A 24,653-nucleotide genomic window follows, 5' to 3' on the forward strand; every position below is an offset into this window, starting at 1 on the left:
TTCTTTAGATTGTAAGCTCCTTTGAGCAGGGATCGTCCTTCTTTGTTTATTTTGTACAGCGCTGCGTAACCCTAGTAGCGCTCTAGAAATGTTAAGTAGTAGTAGTAGTAGTAGTAGTAAGACAGTTCTGGATATTTGTATTGCGTTCATATTTGTTAGTCTTTGTGATATGCCATGCTAAAGAGATGGGTCTTTAGTAGTTTGCAGAAGTTAGTTAGTTCATAGAGCGTTTTTAAGTTGCGCTGTAGCGCGTTTCAGAATTGTGTGCTCAGGTAGGAAAAAGTTGATGCATGCGTTAGTTTGTATTTTAGACCTTTACAGTTGGGGAAGTGAAGATTGGAATGTGCGGGATGATTTTTTGGCATTTCTGGGTGGTAAGTCTATCAGGTCTGACATGTAGGCTGAAGTTACTATTGAGGAAACTACACTTCTCCTTTCTTCCTCAAAATGTACCACCTGTTCCTCTGATCCCATTCCCACCCACCTTCTTAATGCCATCTCTCCTACTCTTATTCCTTTTATCTGTCACATTCTCAACCTCTCACTTTCCACTGCGACTGTCCCTGCTTCCTTTAAACATGCTGTGGTCACACCTCTCCTTAAGAAGCCTTCACTTGACCCTACTTGTCCCTCTAATTACCGACCCATCTCCCTCCTTCCTTTTCTCTCCAAATTACTTGAGCGTGCTGTTCACCGCCGCTGCCTTGATTTTCTCTCCTCACATGCTATTCTTGACCCATTACAATCTGGTTTTCGCCCTCTCCACTCAACTGAAACTGCGCTTACTAAAGTCTCCAATGACCTATTACTGGCTAAATCCAGAGGTCAATATTCCATCCTCATTCTTCTTGATCTTTCCGCTGCTTTTGACACTGTCGATCACAGCATACTTCTCGATACCCTGTCCTCACTTGGATTCCAGGGCTCTGTCCTTTCCTGGTTCTCTTCCTACCTCTCCCTCCGCACCTTTAGTGTTCACTCTGGTGGATCCTCTTCTACTTCTATCCCTCTGCCTGTCGGTGTACCTCAGGGTTCTGTTCTTGGTCCCCTCCTCTTTTCTATCTACACTTCTTCCCTTGGTTCATTAATCTCATCCCATGGCTTTTCCTACCACCTCTATGCTGATGACTCCCAAATCTACCTTTCTACCCCTGATATCTCACCTTGCATCCAAACCAAAGTTTCAGCGTGCTTGTCTGACATTGCTGCCTGGATGTCTCAACGCCACCTGAAATTAAATATGACCAAAACCGAGCTTCTCATTTTCCCCCCCAAACCCACCTCCCCGCTCCCCCCGTTTTCTATTTCTGTTGATGGCTCTCTCATTCTCCCTGTCTCCTCAGCTCGAAACCTTGGGGTCATCTTTGACTCTTCTCTCTCCTTCTCTGCTCATATCCAGCAGACCGCCAAGACCTGTCGTTTCTTTCTTTACAACATCCGTAAAATCCGCCCCTTTCTTTCCGAGCACTCTACCAAAACCCTCATCCACACCCTTGTCACCTCTTGTTTAGACTACTGCAATCTGCTTCTTGCTGGCCTCCCACTTAGTCACCTCTCCCCTCTCCAGTCGGTTCAAAACTCTGCTGCCCGTCTCATCTTCCGCCAGGGTCGCTTTACTCATACTACCCCTCTCCTCAAGACCCTTCACTGGCTCCCTATCCGTTTTCGCATCCTGTTCAAACTTCTTCTACTAACCTATAAATGTATTCACTCTGCTGCTCCCCAGTATCTCTCCACACTCGTCCTTCCCTACACCCCTTCCCGTGCACTCCGCTCCATGGATAAATCCTTCTTATCTGTTCCCTTCTCCACTACTGCCAACTCCAGACTTCGCGCCTTCTATCTCGCTGCACCCTACGCCTGGAATAAACTTCCTGAGCCCCTACGTCTTGCCCCATCCTTGGCCACCTTTAAATCTAGACTGAAAACCCACCTCTTTAACATTGCTTTGACTCGTAACCACTTGTAACCACTCGCCTCCACCTACCCTCCTCTCTTCCTTCCCGTTCACATTAATTGATTTGATTTGCTTACTTTATTTATTTTTTGTCTATTAGATTGTAAGCTCTTTGAGCAGGGACTGTCTTTCTTCTATGTTTGTACAGCGCTGCGTATGCCTTGTAGCGCTATAGAAATGCTAAATAGTAGTAGTAGTAGTAGCGTCTCCATAGATGATTTTGTGAACTAGGGTACATATTTTGAACGTGATGCATTCTTTGAGTGGGAGCCACTGTAGCTTTTCTCGTAGGGGTTTAGCACTTTCATATTTTGATTTGCCGAATATGAGTCTAGCTACAGTATTCTGAGCTGTCTGAAGTTTTTTGATTATTTGCTCTTTGCAGCCAGCGTAGACTGCATTGCAGTAATCTAGATGACTGAGTACCACTGATTGTACCAGGTTACAGAAGACGGTCCTTGGGAAGAAAGGTCTTACTCTTTTTAATTTCCACATTGAGTGGAACATTTTCTTGGTAGTGTTTTTCGCATGATTTTCAAGCGTTAGGTGTCGATCAATGGTAACTCCAAGAATTTTTAGGGTGTCCGAAATTGGAAGATTCAATTTTGGTGTGTTAATGGTAGTGAATTTGTTCGTGTTGTGTTGCGAGGTATTAGGCATTGGGTTTTTTCTGCATTGAGTTTCAGTTGAAATGCATCCACCCATGTGTGCATGATATGTAGGCTTTATTTTATTTTTGTTACATTTGTACCCCGCGCTTTCCCACTCATGGCAGGCTCAATGTTGGTTGATGTCATTGGAATTTTCCTTTAAATCTTGTTTGAATGGGATGTAGATCATTACGTCATCTGCATATATGTACGGGTTGAGGTTTTGGTTTGATAGTAGTTTTGCCAAGGGGATCATCATTAAGTTGAATAAGGTCGGTGAGAGGGGGGATCCCTGTGGGACTCCGCGTTCAGGTATCCATGTGGCTGAAGTAGTCGAGTTAGATGTCACTTGGTATGATCGTGTGGTTAGGAACCCCTTGAACCAATTGAGAACGTTGCCTCCAATTCCGAAATACTCGAGGATATGTAGTAGTATTCCGTGATCAACCATGTCGAAGGCGCTAGACATATCAAATTGTAGAAGTAGTATGTTTTTGCCAGTTGCGATCGTTTGTTTAAATTTGTTCATTAGAGTAACTAGTACTGTTTCCGTACTGTGGTTAGACCGGAATCCTGATTGGGAATCATGTAATATTGAGAATTTGTTTAAATAATTTTGTGAGTTGCTTGGTTACCATCCCTTCCGTTAGTTTGGTTATTAAGGTAGGAAGTAGGAAGAAACACCCCCCAACCATAACATTCTGAAAAGGAACATAAGAAGGCATAAGATTAAGTTGAAGTCTGACACTGCTGCCTGGATGTCTCACCGCCATCTCAAACTAAACATACTACTTACTACTTATCATTTCTATAGCGCTACTAGACATATGCAGCGCTGTAGACTTGAACATGAAGAGACAGTCCCTGCTCGACAGAGCTTACAATCTAATTAGGACAAACAGGACAAACAAGAGATAAGGGAATACGCCGAACTCCTTGACTGTCTAGATCCAGACCCTGGTGTATACCCAGCAGACAGAACCTGGACCAAATTCGAGGTATTATCGGAGGATCTTATCTCCCAAACGCTCAAAAGATTCGCCAACTCTCATTGCAAATTAGACATATGCCCAAACAACCTTATGACATCTGCCCCTCAACAATTTATAACAGACCTCATGAATCACGTGAACTATATGCTACAAATTGGACTCTTCCCGAAGGAGAAAGGAAACATTCTACTCACCCCTATACCCAAAGACGCAAAGAAAAGTGCTAGTGAACTAACCAACTACAGGCCAGTAGCATCCATTCCCTTAATAACCAAACTAACAGAAGGGATGATAACCAAACAACTCAGAAACTATTTAAACAAATTCTCAATACTACACGACTCCCAGTCAGGATTCTGGTCTAACCACAGTACGGAAACGGTACTAGTTACTCTCATGAATAAATTTAAACAAATAATTGCAACTGGCAAGAACATATTACTTCTATAATTTGATATGTCTATCGCCTTCAACATGGTTGATCACGGAATACTACTACATATCCTCGAGTACTTTGGAATTGGAGGCAACGCTCTCAATTGGTTCAAGGGGTTCCTAAGCACACGATCATACCAAGTGACATCTAATTCGACTACATCAGCTGCATGGATACCTGACTGCGGAGTTCCACAGGGATCCCCTCTCTCACCGACCTTATTCAACTTTACCCTTGGCGAAACTACTATCAAACCAAAACCTTAACGCATACATATACGCAGACGACGTAACGATCTACATCCCATTTAAACAAGATTTAAAGGAAATCTCCAATGACATTAACCAAAGCCTACATATCATGCACACATGGGCAGACGCATTTCAGCTGAAACTCAATGCAGAAAAAACCCAATGCCTAATACCTCGCAACACAACACGACACACCAAAATTGAATCTTCCAATTTCGGACACCCTAAAAATTCTTGGAGTTACCATTGATCGACACCTAACGCTTGAAAATCATGCGAAAAACACTACCAAGAAAATGTTCCACTCAATGTGGAAATTAAAAAGAGTAAGACCTTTCTTTCCAAGGACTGTCTTCTGCAACCTGGTACAATCAATGGTACTCAGTCATCTAGATTACTGCAATGCACTCTACGCTGGCTGCAAAGAGCAAATAATCAAGAAACTTCAGACAGCTCAGAACACTGCAGCTAGACTCATATTCGGTAAAACTAAATATGAAAGTGCAAAACCCCTGCGAGAAAAGCTACACTGGCTCCCACTCAAAGAACACATCACGTTCAAAATATGTACCCTAGTTCACAAAATCATTCACAGAGACGCCCCAGCCTACATGTCAGACCTGATAGACTTACCACCCAGGAATGCTAAAAAATCATCCCGCACATTCCTTAATCTTTACTTCCCCAATTGTAAAGGTCTAAAATACAAACTAACGCATGCATCAACCTTTTCCTACCTGAGCACACAATTCTGGAACACGCTGCCACGCAACTTAAAAACGTTCTATGAACTAACTAACTTCTGCAAACTACTGAAGACCCATCTCTTTAACAAGGCATACAACAAAGATCAACAAATATGAACTCCTATACATATATCCAGAACTGCCTTCCAATATTTGTTTGTCAAACTACTATCATGTTTTATCATTATCATGTTACCCAAGATCCTTCTGTTATACTAAATGTATATTTTCTTATATATTTCCACTATTCATGATGTATTGTAAGCCACATTGAGCCTGCAAAGAGGTGGGAAAATGTGGGATACAAATGCAATAAATAAATAATAATTAAGGTGAGGATGATAAAATAAGGGTTCTGAACAAGTGAATAAGGGTTAAGAGTTAAAAGCAGCATCAACAAGGTGGGCTTTTAGCTTAGATTTGAAGACGGCCAGAAATGGAGCTTGACGTACCGGCTCAGGAAGTCTATTCCAGGCATATGGTGCAGCAAGATAAAAGGAACAGAGTCTGGATTTAGCAGTGGAGGAGAAGGGCGCAGATAAGAGAGATTTACCCAGTGAACGGAGTTCCCGGGGAGGAATGTGGGGAGAGATGAGAGTGGAGAGGTACTGAGGAGCTGCAGAGTGAAAGCACTTATAGGTCAATAAGAGGAGTTTGAACTGTATGCGGAAACAGATAGGAAGCCAGTGAAGTGACTTGAGGAGAGGGCTAATATGAGCATAATGACACTGGCGGAATATTAGTCGTGCAAACATGACCAAGACTGCGCTTCTTGTCTTTCCCCCTAAACCCACCAACTCCTCTTCCCCCATTCTCTGTGGATAACACTCTCATCCTTCCTGTCTCATCAGCTCGTAACCTCGGGGTCATCTTCGACTCCTCTCTCTCCTTCTCTGCACATATTCAACAGACTACTAAAACCTGTCATTTCTTTCTCTATATCATCACCAAAGTTTGTCTTTTCCTTTCTTTTTTTTATTCTTTATTTATCCGATTTTCAATACATTTCAAAAGCATACTTTGTCAAGTAACATGCCATTAATTCTCAAGAAACAATTTTTAGGGGAAGAATGCCCCAACCATTTTTAAATTAGCCCTTCAATAGTCCACAAGCTAGAGGGAGACTGACTGTGATACCTTAATAGAGAATAAGACTTCAAAGGAAAGAAATAAACTATAATAACAAAAAGATGGATATCAAAAGTTATGATTACACATTATTATTCCAACTTTTCGATAAACAACTCTGCTAACATTTAAGGAGCCTTGCATCTATAAATGTACATAATTGAGATGGTTCAAAGAAATGATACATCGTATTGTCTAATCGTATAACACATTTACATGGAAATCTTAATTGAAACTTAATTCCCAAGGATAGAGTCTCTTGTCTCATAGACAGAAATTTCTTCCTTCTTTCCTGTGTAACCCTTGACACAATCAGAAATATCTGGACCCTTTCTCCCATAAAAGATATTGGAGCTTTTTGTTTTAAGAAAAGTCGTAAAACTGCCTCTTTGTCCTGAAGAAAAACGAATGAAACCAATAAAGTAGACCGAAAGTCTACTATTTCTTGCAAAGTTTCGAGAATAGCAGAAACATCCAAACTTTCAGAGGAAACATTTGCAGGTAATCGAGTAGAAGCTCTGTTTTCTCGATTGGGCAGATAATAAATCTTTTGCAATGGAGGAAATGTATCTTCAGAGTAATGGAGAATTTCTTTTAAAAATCTTTGAAATATTTCTTTAATTGGGGAATATTTAACAGATGGAAAATTCAAAAGTCTCAAGTTTAAAGCTCTTGCCCCATTTTCCAAATTCTCCAATTTGGAAAAAACCATCTCTTGACCCTACCTGTCCCTCCAACTACCGCCCCATTTCCCTCCTACCCTTCCTCTCCAAGATACTTGAACGTGCCGGTCACAGCCGCTGCACTGATTTTCTCTTCTCTCATGCCATCCTCGATCCGCTTCAATCCGGCTTTCGCCCCCTACACTCGACAGAAACGGCACTATCTAAAGTCTGCAATGACCTGTTCCTCACCAAATCCAAAGGTCACTACTCCATCCTCATCCTCCTCGACCTATCCGCCGCTTTTGACACTGTCAATCACAACCTACTTCTTGACACACTGTCCTCCTTTGGGTTCCAGGGCTCTGTCCTCTCCTGGTTCTCCTCTTATCTCTCCCATCGTACCTTCAGAGTTCACTCTCATGGTTCGTTCTCCTCCCCTATCCCGCTCTCTGTTGGAGTTCCTCAGGGATCTGTCCTTGGGCCCCTCCTTTTCTCAATCTACACCTCTTCCTTAGGCTCCCTGATCTCATCTCATGGTTTCCACTATCATCTTTATGCTGACGACACCCAGCTGTATCTCTCCACACCAGACATCACTGCAGAAACCCAGGCCAAAGTATCGACCTGCTTATCCGACATTGCTGCCTGGATGTCCAACCGCCACCTGAAACTGAACATGGCCAAGACTGAACTTATTGTTTTCCCACCCAAACCCACTTCTTCTCTCCCTTCACTCTCTATCTCAGTTGATAACACCCTCATTATCCCCGTCTCATCTGCCCGCAACCTCGGCGTCATCTTCGACTCCTCCCTCTCCTTCTCTGCGCATATCCAGCAGATAGCCAAGACCTGTCGCTTCTTCCTCTACAACATTAGCAAAATTCGCCCCTTCCTCGCTGAGCACACCACCCGAACTCACATCCACTCTCTCATTACCTCTCGCCTTGACTACTGCAACCTACTCCTCACCGGCCTCCCACTTAACCACCTATCCCCCCTTCAGTCCATCCAGAACTCTGCCGCACGTCTCATCTTCCGCCTTGACCGATATACTCATATCACCCCTCTCCTCAAGTCACTTCACTGGCGTCCGATCAGATACAGCATACAGTTCAAGCTTCTCCTACTGACCTACAAATGCACTCGATCTGCAGCCCCTCCTTACCTCTCTACCCTCATCTCCCCTTACGTCCCTACCCGTAACCTCCGCTCTCAAGACAAATCCCTCCTTTCAGTACCCTTCTCCACCACCGCCAACTCTAGGCTCCGCCCTTTCTGCCTTGCCTCACCCTATGCTTGGAACAAACTCCCTGAGCCCATACGCCAGGCCCCCTCCCTACCCATCTTCAAATCATTGCTCAAAACTCACCTCTTCAATGTCGCTTTCGGCACCTAATCACAACACCTCTACTCAGGAAATCTAGACTACCCAACTTGACATTTCGCCCTTTAGATTGTAAGCTCTTCTGAGCAGGGACCGTCCTTATTTATTAATTTGTACAGCGCTGCGTAACCCTAGTATCGCTCTAGAAATGTTAAGTAGTAGTAGTATTAGTAGTAGATGGAAAATTCAAAAGTCTCAAGTTTAAAGCTCTTGCCCCATTTTCCAAATTCTCCAATTTTCGTTGTGCTATATCAGCAATTTAGTCTCCAATTCTTTTACTTGGGTTAAGGACGTCTCAAATTTTTAAAATATTAGATTCCTGAAGACTAATTTGAGACTGAAGAGAGTCTATCCTTACAGCGTTTGAATTTGTTTTGGTATCGCGACAGATTTCTTCTCTGAGGCAGGTTCTCCTTTCTCCTACTTCCCCGGTGGCAATCAGAGGGTCAATAGTCCGGGCTGTAGCCCCTGGCTGGGGCAGTGTCAAAGAACGAGGAAGATTCTCCTCCACGCGATTCTCCGCTGTTACTTCCGACGGTTTGTCGCGCTGCTCTCCTGGTCGACTTCCTGCCACCGCCTCCCTCCTAGTTGGACTTCGCGGACTGAGTGAAATTTCACTCTCCACGCCGGGGCTCCTCTCCGGCTAATGGAACATCCCTGGTGTTAATCGTGGTCACGAAAGCCGTGATCTGTGCCTGTCTCAAAGAAGGAGTAACAGAGGTTGAGGAGAAACCTCCCTTGGTTTTCCCCTTCCTTTTAGGCATAGAGAAGGTAATTAGTACTTTAAAAAGAACAAAAAATAGGATTTCCTCTCAGAGCTCAGTAGACGCGACCGCTTACGACGCCATCTTGGTCAGTCTTTTCCTTTCTGAACACCCTACCAGAACCCTTATCCACACTCTCTCTCTTAGGACTATTGCAACTTGCTTCTCACAGGCCACTACTACTACTTAACATTTCTAGAGCGCTACTAGGGTTATGCAGCGCTGTACGATTTAACAAAGAGAGACAGTCCCTGCTCAAAGAGCTTACAATCTAATAGACAAGTGAACGGTCGGTCAGATAGGGCCACCCACTAAGCCATCTCTCTCACCTTCAATCTGTTCAAAATTTTGCTGCATGACATATTCTGCCAGTGTCGCTATGCTCATATTAACCCTCTCTTCAAGTCACTTCACTGACTCCCTATCCATTTCCGCATACAGTTCAAACTCCTCTTACTGACTTACAAGTGCATTCACTCTGCAGCTCCTCAGTACCTCCCCACTCTTATCTCTCTCCCTATACTCCTCCCTGGGAACTCTGTTCATTAGGTAAATCTCTCTTAGCTGTACTGTTCTCCTCCACTGCCAACTCCAGACTCCGTTCCTTTTATCTTGCTACACCATATGCTTGGAATAAACTTCCTGAGTCAGTGCATCAAGCTCCATCTCTAGCCATCTTCAAACCTAGGTTTAAAGCCCACCTTTTTGACGCTGCTTGTAACTCCTAAACCCTATTCACTTGTTTATTTATTTATTGGGATTTAACAACCGCCTTTATGAAGAGATTCACCCAAAATGGTGTACAGCAGGTACAGTACCAAAGTCTGTCTTTTCATTCCTACCTTAGTAATTCCCTTATCTCTATTTGTCCTGTTTGTCTGTCCTGATTAATTGTAAGATCTGTCGAGCAGGGACTGTCTCTTCATATTCAAGTGTACAGCGCTGCCTACGTCTAGTAGCACTATAGAAATGATAAGCAGTAGTAGTAATTACTTTAAAACGTATGCGCCGTTCAACAGGACACCAATGGAGAGATGGAAGAGGAGGAGACAAGCTCACACAATGCAGGCATATATTTATTTATATTTGTTATGCTGTTCTTTACTATGACTTTTGTTTCCTGGTTTTACCAGCTGCGCTATGTTTTACTATTCAGTTTTTGTTTTAGATTTAATACATTTTAATCTTTCTGTAAATTGTAAACTGCTCCCGAGGGTTTTCATTTACAGCACAGCAGTGAAGCTCTTTGAACCTTCTTTGGATGAGGCAGTATAGAAGAGCAAAACATAAAAAATAACTTAGGCATTTTCCTGTTTATTGAAACTGCTTTTTCTGGGTCTCTGATACTCACTGGTTGAACTGTCAAATAGCTCTTTGGAGTCTTTGGTGACATCCTCAGACTGCTGAAAGAAAAAAGGCACAGGTCATGATAGAGCTGAGAGCAGAGGACAATCCCAACTGCATCTGAACCTGCAGCGAAGGCAGCAACAGGACCAGACAAGATCGTTAATATAAAAATCTTGTTCTCAAAAGCAAGAGAAGTCCTTTAAATCTAAGTGCACACGCATATATCTTTACACACAAGCATATACATCTAGACCACTAAAAATGGAATGGAATGGAGCTTTTCAAGGGCTTCGATGACAACTTCAGAAGTTTTAGAACAAAGATGGTGCCAGACAGACTTCTACGGTCTATGTCCTGAAAATGGCATGGGCACATCTAGATCAGGTATACATTTGTTATCACATCATACCTTACGAAATTAGTTTATCTTCTTGGGCAGACTGGAACATATAGGTCTTTATCTGCTATCACCTATGGAAAAATTAGTTAATTACCTGATAATTTTCTTTCCTTTAGTCCCAAAGAATGAGTCCAGACAAATGGGTTGTGATCACCCGCCAGCAGGTGGAGTTAGAGAACTCTAATGAGCTGTGCCTCAAACTCCGGAGCTTAGCAACCAAGCCAATATTCAATAACAAAGCAGTGAAAGAGTGACATCCAGAGAGAAATCTCCAGCCTCTAGATATAAAAAGAACTATGAAATGAAGGGCAAAACTTGTGCCTTAGAAATAACGGAACCAGAACAATACAAACACCTGAAACTACATAGAAACCATCACAAAAGTATGGGCTCTGGACTGATCCTTTGAGGATAAAGGAAAGAAAATTATCAGGTAACTAACTAATTTTTCCTTCCATTACGTCCTAAGGATCAGTCCAGACAAATGGGATGTACAAAAGCAATCCTTAACAATGCTTAGCAATGCTTAACAAAGGAATAAGAAGACCATGTCGCTGACCGACAGATCTCTGCCAATGAAATTGCGCTACACTCTGCCAAAGAAGTCACCAAACACCTGGTAGAATGAGTCACGATCTGCATGGGAGCAGATCCAACCCTCAGAATGTAAGCCGTAGAAATAGCCTCCTTAAGCCATCGAGCCACTGTTGCTTTGGAGGCCTGCAAACCCTTCCGGAGTCCAGCAAAGAGAACAAAAAGATGATCAGACCACCTGAAATCACTGGTAGTGGTAAGATTGTGCATAAGGATGCGCTTCACATGCAACAGTCGCAGGGAAGCGTATTCTGCAGAATAGACCTCCATGGAAAAAGGAGGAAGAAATACAGTCTGATTGACATGAAAAGGAGATATAATCTTTGGCAAAAAGGACGGAAATGTCCATATGGAAACTCCTGAGTCAGAAACACAGGGATCCCTGCAAGAGAGCTTGAAGCTCTGAACCTCATATATCCTGACAAAATGGCAAATAGAAATACTGTCTTTAAAGTAAGATCTTTGATAGTTGCCAAACGAAGAGGCTCACAGGGGGCCGCCGGAAGAGCCTTAAGAACCACTTGAAGACTCCACTGAGGACAAATATTGAGAGAGGAATGCAGATGAGCAGTTCCCTTGAGGAATCGCACTATATCAGGGTGAGCAGCCAATGAGGCACTCTCTATCTTGCCTCTATGATACACCAATGCTGCCACCTGAACCTTGAGCAAATTGAGAGCCAAGCTTTTTTTTTTAATCCCTCCTGAAGGATAAAATTTGAGACAAGCACGAAATAGAGAAATACCATTCTGTGCAGACCAGCTCTCAAAAGTTCTCCAGACTCTAGCATAAGAAGAAGTGGACTGCTTTCAGGTTTGCAGCAAGGTAGTAACATGATCCGTATAACCCTTCTTCCTCAATCAATGCCCGCTTAAAAGCCAGGCTGTAAGACCACAGTGGGAGGGATCCTCCATAAGTACTGGACCTTGGTGCAATAAGCCCATCTGTGGAGGAAGAGTCACCCGAGAAGCGATTTGAAGACGGATGAGGTCAGCATACCAAGGACATTTGGGCCAGTCCAGAGCTACAAGAATGGCCTTTCCGGGATGACGTGCAATCCTGTGCAATGTCCTTCCCACAAGAGGCCACGGAGGAAACACATTAAAGAGGCTGTGCACGGCCAAGGCTGTACCAGTGCATCTATTCCTATGGAGTCTTTCTCCCTGAAGCGGCTGTAGAATCTGTGTACTTTTGCACTGATTCTGAATGCCATGAGGTCCAGAAACGGAAGGCCCCAATGTGTGGAAATGAGGCGATATGCAGTCTTTAACAGTTGCCATTACCCCAGGTTCAGAGACTACTGAGAAAATCTGCTTGCGAGTTCAGTGAACCCACTATGTGGAGACGCTGAAATCATTGAAATGTTCAATTCTAACCATTGAACAAGAAGACGCGCCTCCTAGGCTAGAGATAGACTCTTTGCTCCTCTTTCTCTGTTGATGTAAGGCACAGATGTGACATTGTTTGAGAGCATGCACGCTGGCCACCTGCAAAGAAGAGGCGCAAAGGCTAGTACAGCTTTCCGGACAGCTCAAAGTTCCAATCTGTTGATGGACCAGGAAGCCTCCACTCTCGACCAGTGGCCCTGTGTAGAGTGGTGGACATAATGGGCTCCCCATCCGAAGAGGCTGGCATCAGAGGTGAGAACACACCAACTGGAAGTCAGTAAGGGCAACCCCCGTGTGAAGGCAGAAGCCACCAAGTCAGACTCCGTCTGGCTTGAGGCATCCACAGCACCAGCTGGTCGTAAGTCCCTGAGACCGGAGACCACCGGCTCAACAAGGATGACTGTAGGGGCCGCATGTGGAACTTCACCAAGGCAGAATATCCAAAGTTGCCGCCACAGAACCAAGAACCTGAGCATAATCCCACGTCTGTGGGCAGAGAAGAAACAGAAGCCTAAGAATTTGCTGTTTAAGAATTTGATGACACTAAAGCAGGAAAACCTTCCCCTTCAGGGTACTGAAGCACACTCCCAGAAACTTCAGGGTCTGAGATGACTCTTGCTGTAATTCACCACCTATCCCAGCACAGAAAGAAGGCGCCTTCTTCTCTTCTCTTGATAAGAAGGCACCTGAATTAGTCAATCATCCAGGTATGGGTGTACCTGGTTCCTTTGCTGCTGAAGAAAGGCTGTCACCACCCCCATAACTTTTGAAAATGTGCGAGGTGCAGTGGCGAAGCCAAAAGGCATGGCCTTGAATTGAAAATGATCTCACAGGACCACAAACTGGAGAAATTTCCTGTAAGGAGGCCAAATTGGGATATGAAAATAAGCCTCCTTGAGGTCCAATGAGGTGAGAAATTTGCCTGGCTGGACCGAGGCTATGACAGAGCGAAGAGTCTCCATGTGGAAGTACAGCACTCAGAGACTTGTTCACCCCTCTGAGATCCAGAACCGGGCAAAGAGAGTCTTCTTTCTTTGGAACGACAAAATAGATGGAATATGGAATATCAACACATGCCACTCTCTGCCTGTGGAATGGGCTGAATGGCCCCCAGTCGCCTTGAAGAGGCTAAGGTAGTTAGCACTGCCTGATTCTTTGCAGAGCTGTCAAAACAGAACAGCATGAAAAGATCTGCGAGTGGCTTTGAAAATTCTAGCTTGTAGCCATAGAGAATAATATAGATGACCCATTGGTCTGCAGTAATGGTGGTCCACTCCTTGTGAAGCGGGAAAGATGCCCACCTAAGTCTACATACAAGGAGTGAACCTTGACCCCCATCACTGCGAGGGTTGTGAAGAGGGAGAGGTTCTTCAGGAAGCAGAAAAGGGCCTCCTTGAAAGGAAGAATGAGTCTGAGGAAAGCAAGGTTTTTGAATGGAAGCACTAGCCTTCCCTAGTCTATATCTCCACGCTTCTTGAAAATGAGGCTTAGCTGCCTGGAGATGAGGCTTAGGCTTATCCTGAAGTAACTGCTGGACCTTGGAATCTCCCAGGTCTTTAACAATCTTCACCAAATCCGCACCAAACAGTAGTTTCCCCGAAACGGCAACTTCACCAAATGAGATTTCGATGCCATATCAGCGGCCCAATGCCTCAACCATGGGCAGTGTCGTGCCGAAATGGCCATACCCTTAGCTGACAAGGCCATACCCTTAGCTGACACTCAAAAGAATATCACAAAGAACATCTGACAAATAAGACATAAATAGGGTAGGGAGAAAGTCTGGAGGTGAGTCCAACGTTGACAAATTGTTGAATCCACGATAAAGAAGCCCTGGCTACAAAAGAAGAAGAAATTGCTGCCTGAGAATTTAACGCAGCTAGTTGAAAGGGAAGCTTAAAGGAAGCCTCAAGCTTGCGGTCATGCATATCCTTTAATGCAGTGCCGCCTTCATCAGGGATAGTGGTACATATAGTAACTGCTGTAATAAGGGCATCCACCTTAGGCAGATCAAATTGCTCTAATCAGACGGCAGAAGAGGATATAATTTGGACACAGTGCAAGCCACCCATAGGTTAGAATAGGCTCCCTCAAAATTCCCTGAACACCACTGAACAGCTGACAGGATCTTTCCTATTTATGTTCACTTCTCTCCTGCCCCCTCTCTCCAACTCAAAACCTCTACATTTCCTCTACATCTCACCTCAGTTTTTGTGTTCTTCCAGGATATCTCCTCTTTCCTGTTTCGATGTGACACGCGCGCCACTAAACGTCGGCCCTCATATATCCTGTTGTTTAGCTGCTTTATAGCCAGCTGCAATGTTTCTGAATCCTCAAAATCAATGAAGGCATAGCTGGATAAAGGAATAACGAAAGAACATAAGGATGTAGGAGAAGAAGGCTTGAGCAAGACAGTGAGGGCCAGGCATCACAGAGAATTGCACAGGTGACAGAATGAGACAGAAGATACTCAGCGAGACTACTTAACTAATGAGACTTATTAAGACAAGGAAAGAGTCCTGCGAGTCAAGACAGAATGATCTAGTAGGCCAGGGTGAGAAAAGTCAAGCCAAAGTAAGAACAGGGTAAGGCAGCCTGAAATAGAGCTGGGGTATACTGACACTGAGAAGGGTGGAGTAACACAGGGATGGAGTTAGGTGAGACAGGCTAGGGTTGACAGAGATAGACTGACATGGGGTGGGGCTCCATGATCCTGTACAAACTCATTCCTTACCATTTTCTTTCATTCTGCACTTTATGGATATGCTTTGGCTTATATTTGGAGAACAGGTTTTTAAGCTGCTTCTGAAACCCAGAAAGTAACAAAATTAAGGTTGCATACATGACAAGGTAAAATTATGTATAATCATACCTGATAATTTTCTTTCCATTAATCATAGCTGATCAATCCATAGACTGGTGGGTTGTGTCCATCTACCAGCAGGTGGAGATAGAGAGCAAACTTTTGCCTCCCTATATGTGGTCATGTGCTGCCGGAAACTCCTCAGTATGTCGATATCAAAGCTCCATCTGCAGGACTCAGCACTTAGAGAATTACACCCACAAAAGGACACTCTGCCCAGCTCACCACCGCCGAAACGGGGGAGGGGAATTAACCCAGCTCATCCCCACACAAGTGGGGGAGGGGAATTAACCCAGCTCATCCCCACACAAGTGGGGGAGGGGAATCCGTCCAGCTCATCCCCGTGGAGCGGGGGAGGGACACCACACCCGCCGATGCGGGGGGATCTGGCTTATCCTGCAACCGCAACCGCGGGAGGAGCTGACTGACCCTAGCACCGCCGAAGCGGGAGGGGTACAAAACTGCCCTACAACCGCACGAAGCGGGAGGGAGTGCCGGCAGAATTTATGTCTCAATCCAGCCCCGTGAAACGGAGGGGAGAGGAATGCAGCAGCTCACTGTAACACAAACTCGTCTCAACTCTTGAAGAATCCAAGTGAAAAAACTTAAACCCGAAGTCTTCCTGAAGTAACTGAAGACTAAACTTGAACCTGAAATGCAACCAGAATAGAAACCATACAGATATCTGGGCGGGGCTATGGATTGATCAGCTATGATTAATGGAAAGAAAATTATCAGGTATGATTATACATAATTTTACCTTCCATATCATCAAGCTGATCAATCCATAGACTGGTGGGATGTACCGAAGCAGTACTCACCCAGGGCGGGACATAGGAATCCCTGAACTCAACACTGAAGCTCCACACCGGGCCTCCGCCCGTGCCGCCACAGTCAAGCGGTAATGCTTGGAGAATGTATGGGCCGATGCCCAAGTTGCCGCCTTGCATATCTCTTCCAAGGAGACGGACCCGGCCTCTGCCATCGAGGCCGCCTGAGCTCTAGTGGAGTGAGCCTTCAGCTGGATAGGCGGCACCTTCCCCGCGGCCACATAAGCCGCGGCAATGACTTCCTTGACCCATCTTGCCACTGGAGGCTTAGCAGCCTGCAGACCCTTACGAGGACCTGCCAACAGGACAAACAGATGATCCGATTTCCGGAAATCATTGGTCACTTCCAAGTATCTGATGATGACTCGTCTCACATCCAGATATTTAAGAGCAGAGTACTCCTCTGGGTAGTCCTCCCTACGAAAGGAAGGGAGACAGAGCTGCTGATTCACATGGAAGCGAGAAACAATCTTGGGCAGGAAGGAAGGCACTGTGCGAATAGTCACTCCTGCCTCAGTGAACTGCAGAAAAGACTCTCGACATGAGAGTGCCTGGAGCTCGGAAACTCTTCTGGCTGAAGTGATAGCCACCAAAAAGACTGCTTTCAACGTCAGGTCTTTCAGAGATGCCCTCAACAAGGGTTCAAAAGGCGGCTTCTGTAATGCTCTGAGCACCAGGTTAAAATTCCACGCAGGCACCATTGAGTGCAGAGGAGGGCGCAGGTGCTTAACTCCCTTGAGAAAACGCACCACATCTGGCTACGAAGCCAGGGAAGCACCCTTCAGGCGGCCCCTGAAGCAAGCCAGGGCCGCTACCTGGATTTAAAGGGAACTGAGCGACAGGCCTTTCTCCAGACCTTCTTGCAGGAATGCCAACACTGAAGAAATTGGAGCAGTGAATGAAGAAAATGAGCCTGCTTCGCCACGCTGCAAAGGTACGCCAAACCCTGGCGTAAGCAGTAAAAGTAGAGCGCTTCCTCGCTCTCAGCATAGTGGCGATGACCTTGTCTGAGAAGTCCTTCTTCCTCAGACGCTGCCGCTCAATAGCCAGGCCGTAAGCCCAAAGGGGGAGGGATCCTCCATCACCACGGGACCCTGATGTAACAGACCCTGCTCCACTGGCAGCCCCACCAGGATTATCCGGCCCGGATGCTTTGCCAATCGGTCTAGCACCCTGCCCAACATGGGCCAGGGCGGGAACACATAGAGAAGCTCTTGTGTTGGCCACTGTTAGAGGAGAGCATCTACTCCCAGAGATCGAGGGTCCCGTCCTCTGCTGAAAAAGCGCGGCACTTGGCAACTGGCCGATGACGCCAATTGATCTAGGCTCGGCTGGCCCCAGCGCTTCGTGATATCCAAGAACGCCTGAACCGATAACTGCCACTCTCCGGGATCCAAGGTATGGCGACTGAGAAGTCCGCCTTGACATTCATGACTCCGGCAATGTGGGCTGCTGACAGCTGCTCCAGGCTCGCTACCGCCCACTGGCATAGATTCATGGCTGCCTTGGCTAGAGGGGCGCTCTTGGTACCTCCCTGGCGGTTGACATAGACCACAGCCGTGGCATTGTCCAACAGGGCCCGTACTGGCTTCAACGCCAGTACCGGGATGAACTCCAAAAACGCCAACCGAATGGCTCTGAGTTCCAGGAGGTTGATAGACCACTTTGCCTCTGCAGGAGACCAGAGCCCCTGCGCTGTCCTTCCCAAGAAGTGGGCTCCCCAGCCCGACAAAGAGGCGTCCGTCGTGACGACAATCCACTCCGGGATCACCAGAGGCATTCCTGCAGACAACTTGTCTGTCTGCGTCCACCAGCTCAGCGCCTTGCGCACTGCTGGGTCCAAGGGAAGGCGCACAGCATAATCCTCCGACATCGGAGTCCAGCGCAGCAGCAGAGATTGTCGAAGTGGTCTCATATGAGCCCTGGCCCAGGGCACTACATCCATCGTGGCCGACATAGAGCCCAACAGCTGCACATAGTCCCAAGTCCGAATAGGAGAGGCTACTAGGAACTAGTCCACCTGAGCCTGAAGCTTGACAATCCAATTGTCTGGCAGGAACACTCTGCCCACTTGGGTGTCGAATCGAACTCCCAGATGCTCCAGGGACTGAGTCGGGCGCAGCTGGCTTTTCTCCCAGTTGATGATCCACCTCAGGGAGCTCGAAAGAGCAACCACCCGGTTCACAGCTTTGCCGCACTCTGCATAAGAGGGGCTTGGATCAATCAGTCGTCCAGATAAGAATGGACTTGAACTCCTTCCTTCCACAGGAAGGCCGCGATGACCACCATTACTTTGGAAAAGGTCCGCGGAGCAGTAGCCAACCCGAACGGGAGGGCTCTGAACTGGAAGTGTCGGCCAGTACTGCAAAACGCAAAAAGCGTTGATGAGGAGGCCAGATGGGAATATGCAAGTACGCGTCCTTGAAGTCCAAGGATGCCAGGAACTCTCCTGCCTTCACTGCCGCTATAACAGAGCGGAGGGTCTCCATGCGAAAGTGCCGAACTTTCAAGGCCCAATGGACCCCTTGAGGTCGAGGATAGGCCGTACAGAACCTCCTTTCTTTGGAATCACAAAGAAAAAGGAGTAACGTCCCTTGCCAGGCTGATTCTCTGGCATCGGAACGACCGCCCCCAGGCGGAACAGATTGTCCAAGGTCTGCTGCACTGCCACAGCTTTGACCGGAGACTTGCAGGGAGAGAGTACAAACCCGTCTTTTAAGGGTCGGCAGAACTCTAGCTTGTAGCCGTCTCTGATGACTTCCAGCACTCAAGCGTCTGAAGTTATTGTGGTCCACTCGCCCATAAACGAGGACAGCCGTCCTCCAATCTGCACTGAGGCGTGGACCAAGGCCCCGTCATTGGGTACGAGACCCTGGGGGAGGACCGGAGGGAGCACCTCCGGGACGGCGGTCTCTGCGAAAGGAATGCTGCTTGGGGGAGAAGTTCCTCTTGAAGGAAGAGAGGGCAGAGGAGCCCGACCTGCCCAGGCGGTACCGACGGGCTTCCTGCAACCGTCCTCTGGAGGTACCAGAGCGAGTACTAGCCCGAGCCCTGACCTCTGGTAATTTCTTGCCCTTAGACGTGCCGAGATCGGTCACGATTTTGTCCAGCTCGACCCCAAAGAGCAGCTTGCCTTTAAAAGGCAATCTAGCCAGGCGGGATTTAGAGGCATGGTCAGCAGACCAATGTTTCAGCCAAAGCCACCGCCGCGCAGAGATTGTCTGAGCCATGCCTTTAGCTGAGGCTCTCAAGACATCATACAGCAAGTCTGCCAAATAGGCTAAGCCCGATTCCAGGGCCGGCCAAACAGCCCTCAAGGAATGATCCGAGGGGGAAGCCCGCTGCACCATAGTCAGGCACGCCCTGGCCACATAGGAGCCGCAAACTGAGGCCTGCAAACTTAAAGCAGCCGCCTCAAAGGACGACCTTAAGGCCGCCTCCAATCCTCTGTCTTGGGCATCCTTTAGGGCCGTGCCACCTTCCACTGGTAACGCCGTTTTCTTAGTCACCGCAGTGATTAAAGAATCCACGGTAGGCCACAGAAAGGCCTCACGTTCACCTTCAGGCAAAGGATAGCGGCGGGACATAGCCCTAGCCATTTTAAGGCTCGCTTCCGGGACATCCCATTGAGCCGAAATTAAGGAGAGCATGGCATCATGCATGTGGAAGGTTCTAGGCGGGCGCTTCGTCCCCAGCATAATGGCAGAGCCAACAGGGGCTGAGGGAGAGACGTCCTCCGGAGAGGAAATCTTCAAAATGCCCATGGCCTGCACTAACAGGTTGAGCAAATCCTCTGAGCTAAAGAGCCGCTGCAGAGGGGTCATCCGCTCCATCCGAGCGGGGATCCGTCTCCTCCAAGGAATCCGCAAAGGACCGTTGGGAGACCTCAGACACGCTGCCCTCATCTACATCGGAGGAGACAAAGTCCTCCAAGGCCTGGGAATCAACCCGAGGGCGTTTACCTCTGGGAACCTCAACCTCTTTACCAGACGAGGGAGCAGGGGCAGCGTTTTGCATGAGGAAAGCCAGATGCAGCAGCAAAACAAACTCGGGGGAGAAACCCCCCAGACTGTGCACTTCCACAGCCTGGGCAACAGCCCTAGACGCACCCTCAACCGGCGCTCGCAAGAGCGGGGGAGAGACATGCTGCGCATCCAAAATGGCGTCCGGCGCGACACTCCGCGAAGGAGCCGCGCGGGAAGAACGGCGCTTAACTTTAGCCGCTTTGTGCCGTCGCCCAAATTAAGGGCGTTCATGGCATTAATGTCTCCAACCTCAAGGGCGGCCCACGAAGAAGCCGTCCGAGCCGCGTGGCCGGCCAAGATGGCGGAGGCGAGGAGCGGGGGATGGGCGTTTATGGCGGGAAAAACCGCCACGCCGGAGGAAGGACCGGGACATTCATCGGTCACGAAACTGTCACCCAACAAGGGCGAATCAGGCTGTAAGACCCCCGCATCCCCTCTAGAAGCGCTCAAGCGATCCGGGGAGCGACCCTTTACGCCCTCGCCCTCCGACGCCATATGCCACGAGGAGAAGAATCGGGGAACCCCCTGCCCGCTATAAAAAGGTAAAAATTACCTGCTGTCCGCTCCGAGCTGTAACGAACTGGTGTCCCAGTGAGTAGCTGCAATGAACGTTTAAATAAACGTCGAAAATAAACGCCTTTAAGGACGTTTAAAAATTTTTTTTTTTTTTTTTTTTTTAAACGGAGCCAGCGGGAGGGGGGAGAAAAGGAGGGACCTGGCACCACCAGGTTTGCACTTGCTCAAAAGAGCCCTCAACCCCAGGCACTCAACAAAACCTAAAAATTAGGCTTGGAGGCCTAGCCAGAGCTGCTGCTGTGTGTGACCACCACCTGCTGAGATAGAGAACATACTGGGGAGTTTCCGGCAGCACATGACCACATATAGGGAGGCAAAAGTTTGCTCTCTATCTCCACCTGCTGGTAGATGGACACAACCCACCAGTCTATGGATTGATCAGCTTGATGATATGGAAGTTATGCATTTAATCTGAACTATATGGATAAGTCATTTATTCTGGGAGGGCATTCCAGACATCCTGAAATTGCTCTCAAGTCTACTTCCTCAGAGCATGAAATCCTTGTTCTGTAACTTTCTTGCTATGCAAACAAGGCTTGCTTCTTGTGTATTTAGTAACCTTTGAATGTTTCTATCCTTTCCCTTCCAGCTCCTTTCAATCCTCTTCTCTAGGGCAGACATAATTAGCTGCTGAAATCTCAGAGCTTCTGGTGCAAATCCCCCACCGTTTTGGTAGCCTTCATTTGATCCTGTCTACATCCTTCTAGAAATGCTGATTCCAGAAAGGGACGCAAAATTCCAGGCAAGACCTCACCAACTATCTCTGTACAATGGAATAATTATCTTTACCATAATGAAGGTGAAGTGGAGAATGAGAGGAGTAAGAGGGACAGATGAATTGGGGGGGGGGGGGGGGGGGGGAGGAAGATGGAAAGATGGATGGAGAATGTAGGAGCTGATAAAGACTGAAAGTAACAGACAGATGCTTGCCCTCAGAGAGCTAGTAATTTACAAAAGGAGCACCAGACAGTGATGAATGATCTGAATAAAAGAAAAGAACTGAGGAAAGGCTGAAAAGCAGTTGGAAAATTTAAAAAAAAACAAAAAAACCAACACCTACTATGCTGATGTTGTTGGGGAGGTTACCGGCATAGAGCTCCAGATGAGGTCTTCTCCATTCTAGGAAAAAGGAAATGGATTTAGAATTAAAATTACATCTCAAAATCCAAGAAATGCATTGATAAGACAGGTGGGGAGAGAAACAGCTTCAGAGCAGGTGACAGAAAGCAGATCACTGGGAAAGATAATATCGGCCAACACTGACCCAGGAACCTCAACTCATCACCCAACCCGACCAAACATTGGCCTGGGAAGAAGTGTTTCACTGCTGCAGAATTAGCTCCAATGTGTTTATTTCTGGCACAAATGTCATTTCCTGGAAAATGCAGAGTGAAATTTACACGTTGATCCACTACACAAGCTTGAGAAAATAGTCCTCCAGGTGAGAAGTTTCTCTGCTAAGAATTATTACTTTGCTCTGTGCTTTTGCAACTTAAAGAATGGAGTTTAAAGGTGGAATTTGTACATTATTGACAAGCAGAATAAAAATATAAAAAAGCAAACTTTATCAACTAGTCTCCGTACCCTTTTCTCCCTAGTTTTAAAACTTGAACTTTGTACCACAGCATTAACAGATAGCCTGAAGACCTAGTTTAGTCTTCAATCCCACCCACCCATAGTACAACCATTTATAGTCAGTTATTCTAATTAGGATAACAAGGGAGGAGTGCTCTTACAGAGTTTTAATTACATTTCATTACTTTCTAAGAAAAAACACTAAATAAATCATACAACATACTACATAAGGTAAATACTTTTTTTTATATTAGACTAATATCCCTAGTAACTTAGCAAGTTTTAAATTATTGAAAATCTAAAAAATACTAAGATGGAGTCAGCAGTCCAGCAGCGAGAGGGGTGCTATCCAGTCTTTTGCATTGAGTGTCACATGTATGATTATCTCCCAGTTGGTGAGATGTCATATGTGTGTGCCCGATGCAAAGAGCTCCTAGCTCTCAGAGAACGAGTCCGTCCTCTTGAGGCTTGAGTAGCAGACTTGGTGGAGCTGAGGGAGACAGAGAGGTACATAAAGGAGACCTACAGGGATGTTGTAGATAAGTCCCACCTCCAGTCTGGCAGCCCCTGTGCATGTAGATAGCTGGGTGGCTGGTGGACGTAAGGATCGCATGGTCACTTGCCTGCCTGGTGTGAAGATGGCGAACCTCACGTCACCTAGATAGGATTTTAGATAGTACTGGGGAGGAGCCAGCTGTCTTGGTACATGTGAGTACCAATGACATAGGAAAATGTGATAGGGAGGTTCTGGAAGCCAAATTTAGGCTCTTAGGTAGACAATGTCCAGAATCTCCAGGGTAGCATTTACAGAGATGCTCCCCGTTCCATGTGCAGGACCCAAATGTCAGGTAGAGCTCCGAAGTCTCAATGCGTGGTTCAGATGATGGTGCAGGGATAAGGAATTTAGATTTATTAAGAACTGGGCAACCTTCTGGGAAAGGGGGAGACTGTTCCGAAAGGATGGGCTCCACCTTAACTGGGATGGAACCAGGCTTCTAGTGCTAACTTTTAAAAAGGAGACAGAGCAGCTTTTAAACTAGAATGTGTGTGTGGTCAACCTCAAAGCAGCTTGTAGATCAAAGGAAAAAACACAATTTGAAGTGCCTGTATACAAATGCTTGAAACCTAAAAAATAAGATGGGACCATGTTCTCAGGAAGGGAGAATGGGGGGGGGGGGGGGGGGGGGGGGTCTACGTGTTTTCATTTTCTGTTTCTTGGGGGGGGGGGGGGGGGTTGGGTATGTGGTGTTGGGATGGGAATGTGTGCCTGAAATGGGTAGTGGTATAACATTTGGCGTGTATGTAAGGCAAAGCTTGGAATTTTTGGATGTGCTGTACCCATTTTGGAGGGTATTCATGGAGAGGAGTTATTGTGGATCTTTCCTGTGTCTTTGGGGAGGGGCTGCTGGAGGGCAGGATCCTTCTTTTTTATTATGTTACCATATAGATGGTTGTCTGCTTCCTAATACTGCTATAACATAATGCCTATTAAACTCTTTACTTGGAATGTAGGGAGTATATCATCACCTATTAAAAGGGAAAAAAAATCTTACATAAGAGGGGCATTTTTGAATGGGGACGACCATCTCTAAGGACGGTGCCGCGAAGGGGCGGGGCAATGCGTATTATCGAAACAAGATAGATGTCCATCTTTCGTTTTGATAATACAGTGGGGAACGCCCAAATCTTGACATTTAGGTCGACCTTAGAGATAGTCGTCCTCGGTTTTCAGCGATAATAGAAACCAAAGACGTCTATCTTAAAAACGTCCAAATCCAAGCCCTCTGGTCGTGGGAGGAGCCAGCATTTGTAGTGCACTGGTCCCCCTCATATGCCAGGACACCAACTGGGCACCCTAGGGGACACTGCAGTGGACTTCAGAAATTGCTCCCAGGTGCATAGCTCCTTTACCTTGGGTGCTGAGCCCCCCAACCCCCCCCCCCCCAGGTCCGCCTGCCTGAAGTACACTGCACCCATTACAACTGCTCCAGGGATCTGTATACTGCTGCGATGGACCTGAATATGGCATTTGAGGCTGGCATAGTATTTTAAACTTGTTTTTTATGGTGGGAGGGGGTTAGT

The 24,653-nt window shown here is 46.6% G+C and overlaps 1 protein-coding gene across 1 annotated transcript in view; it reads right to left on the reverse strand.

Moving 5' to 3' along the window:
* LOC115471111 (cleavage stimulation factor subunit 2-like) overlaps positions 1 to 24,653 on the reverse strand; it is a 44,951-nt gene that overhangs the window by 9,163 nt on the left and 11,135 nt on the right. The window contains exons 3-6 of the mRNA XM_030204796.1: positions 22,057 to 22,115; positions 15,437 to 15,507; positions 14,906 to 15,056; positions 10,325 to 10,376 (exon numbers count right to left, since the gene is read on the reverse strand). Of these exons, the coding sequence (XP_030060656.1) occupies positions 10,325 to 10,376; positions 14,906 to 15,056; positions 15,437 to 15,507; positions 22,057 to 22,115 (333 nt within the window). The remainder of the gene's footprint in view (positions 1 to 10,324; positions 10,377 to 14,905; positions 15,057 to 15,436; positions 15,508 to 22,056; positions 22,116 to 24,653) is intronic.

The sequence above is a fragment of the Microcaecilia unicolor genome, chromosome 5, assembly GCF_901765095.1.
Source record: "Microcaecilia unicolor chromosome 5, aMicUni1.1, whole genome shotgun sequence".
NCBI lineage: Eukaryota > Metazoa > Chordata > Amphibia > Gymnophiona > Siphonopidae > Microcaecilia > Microcaecilia unicolor.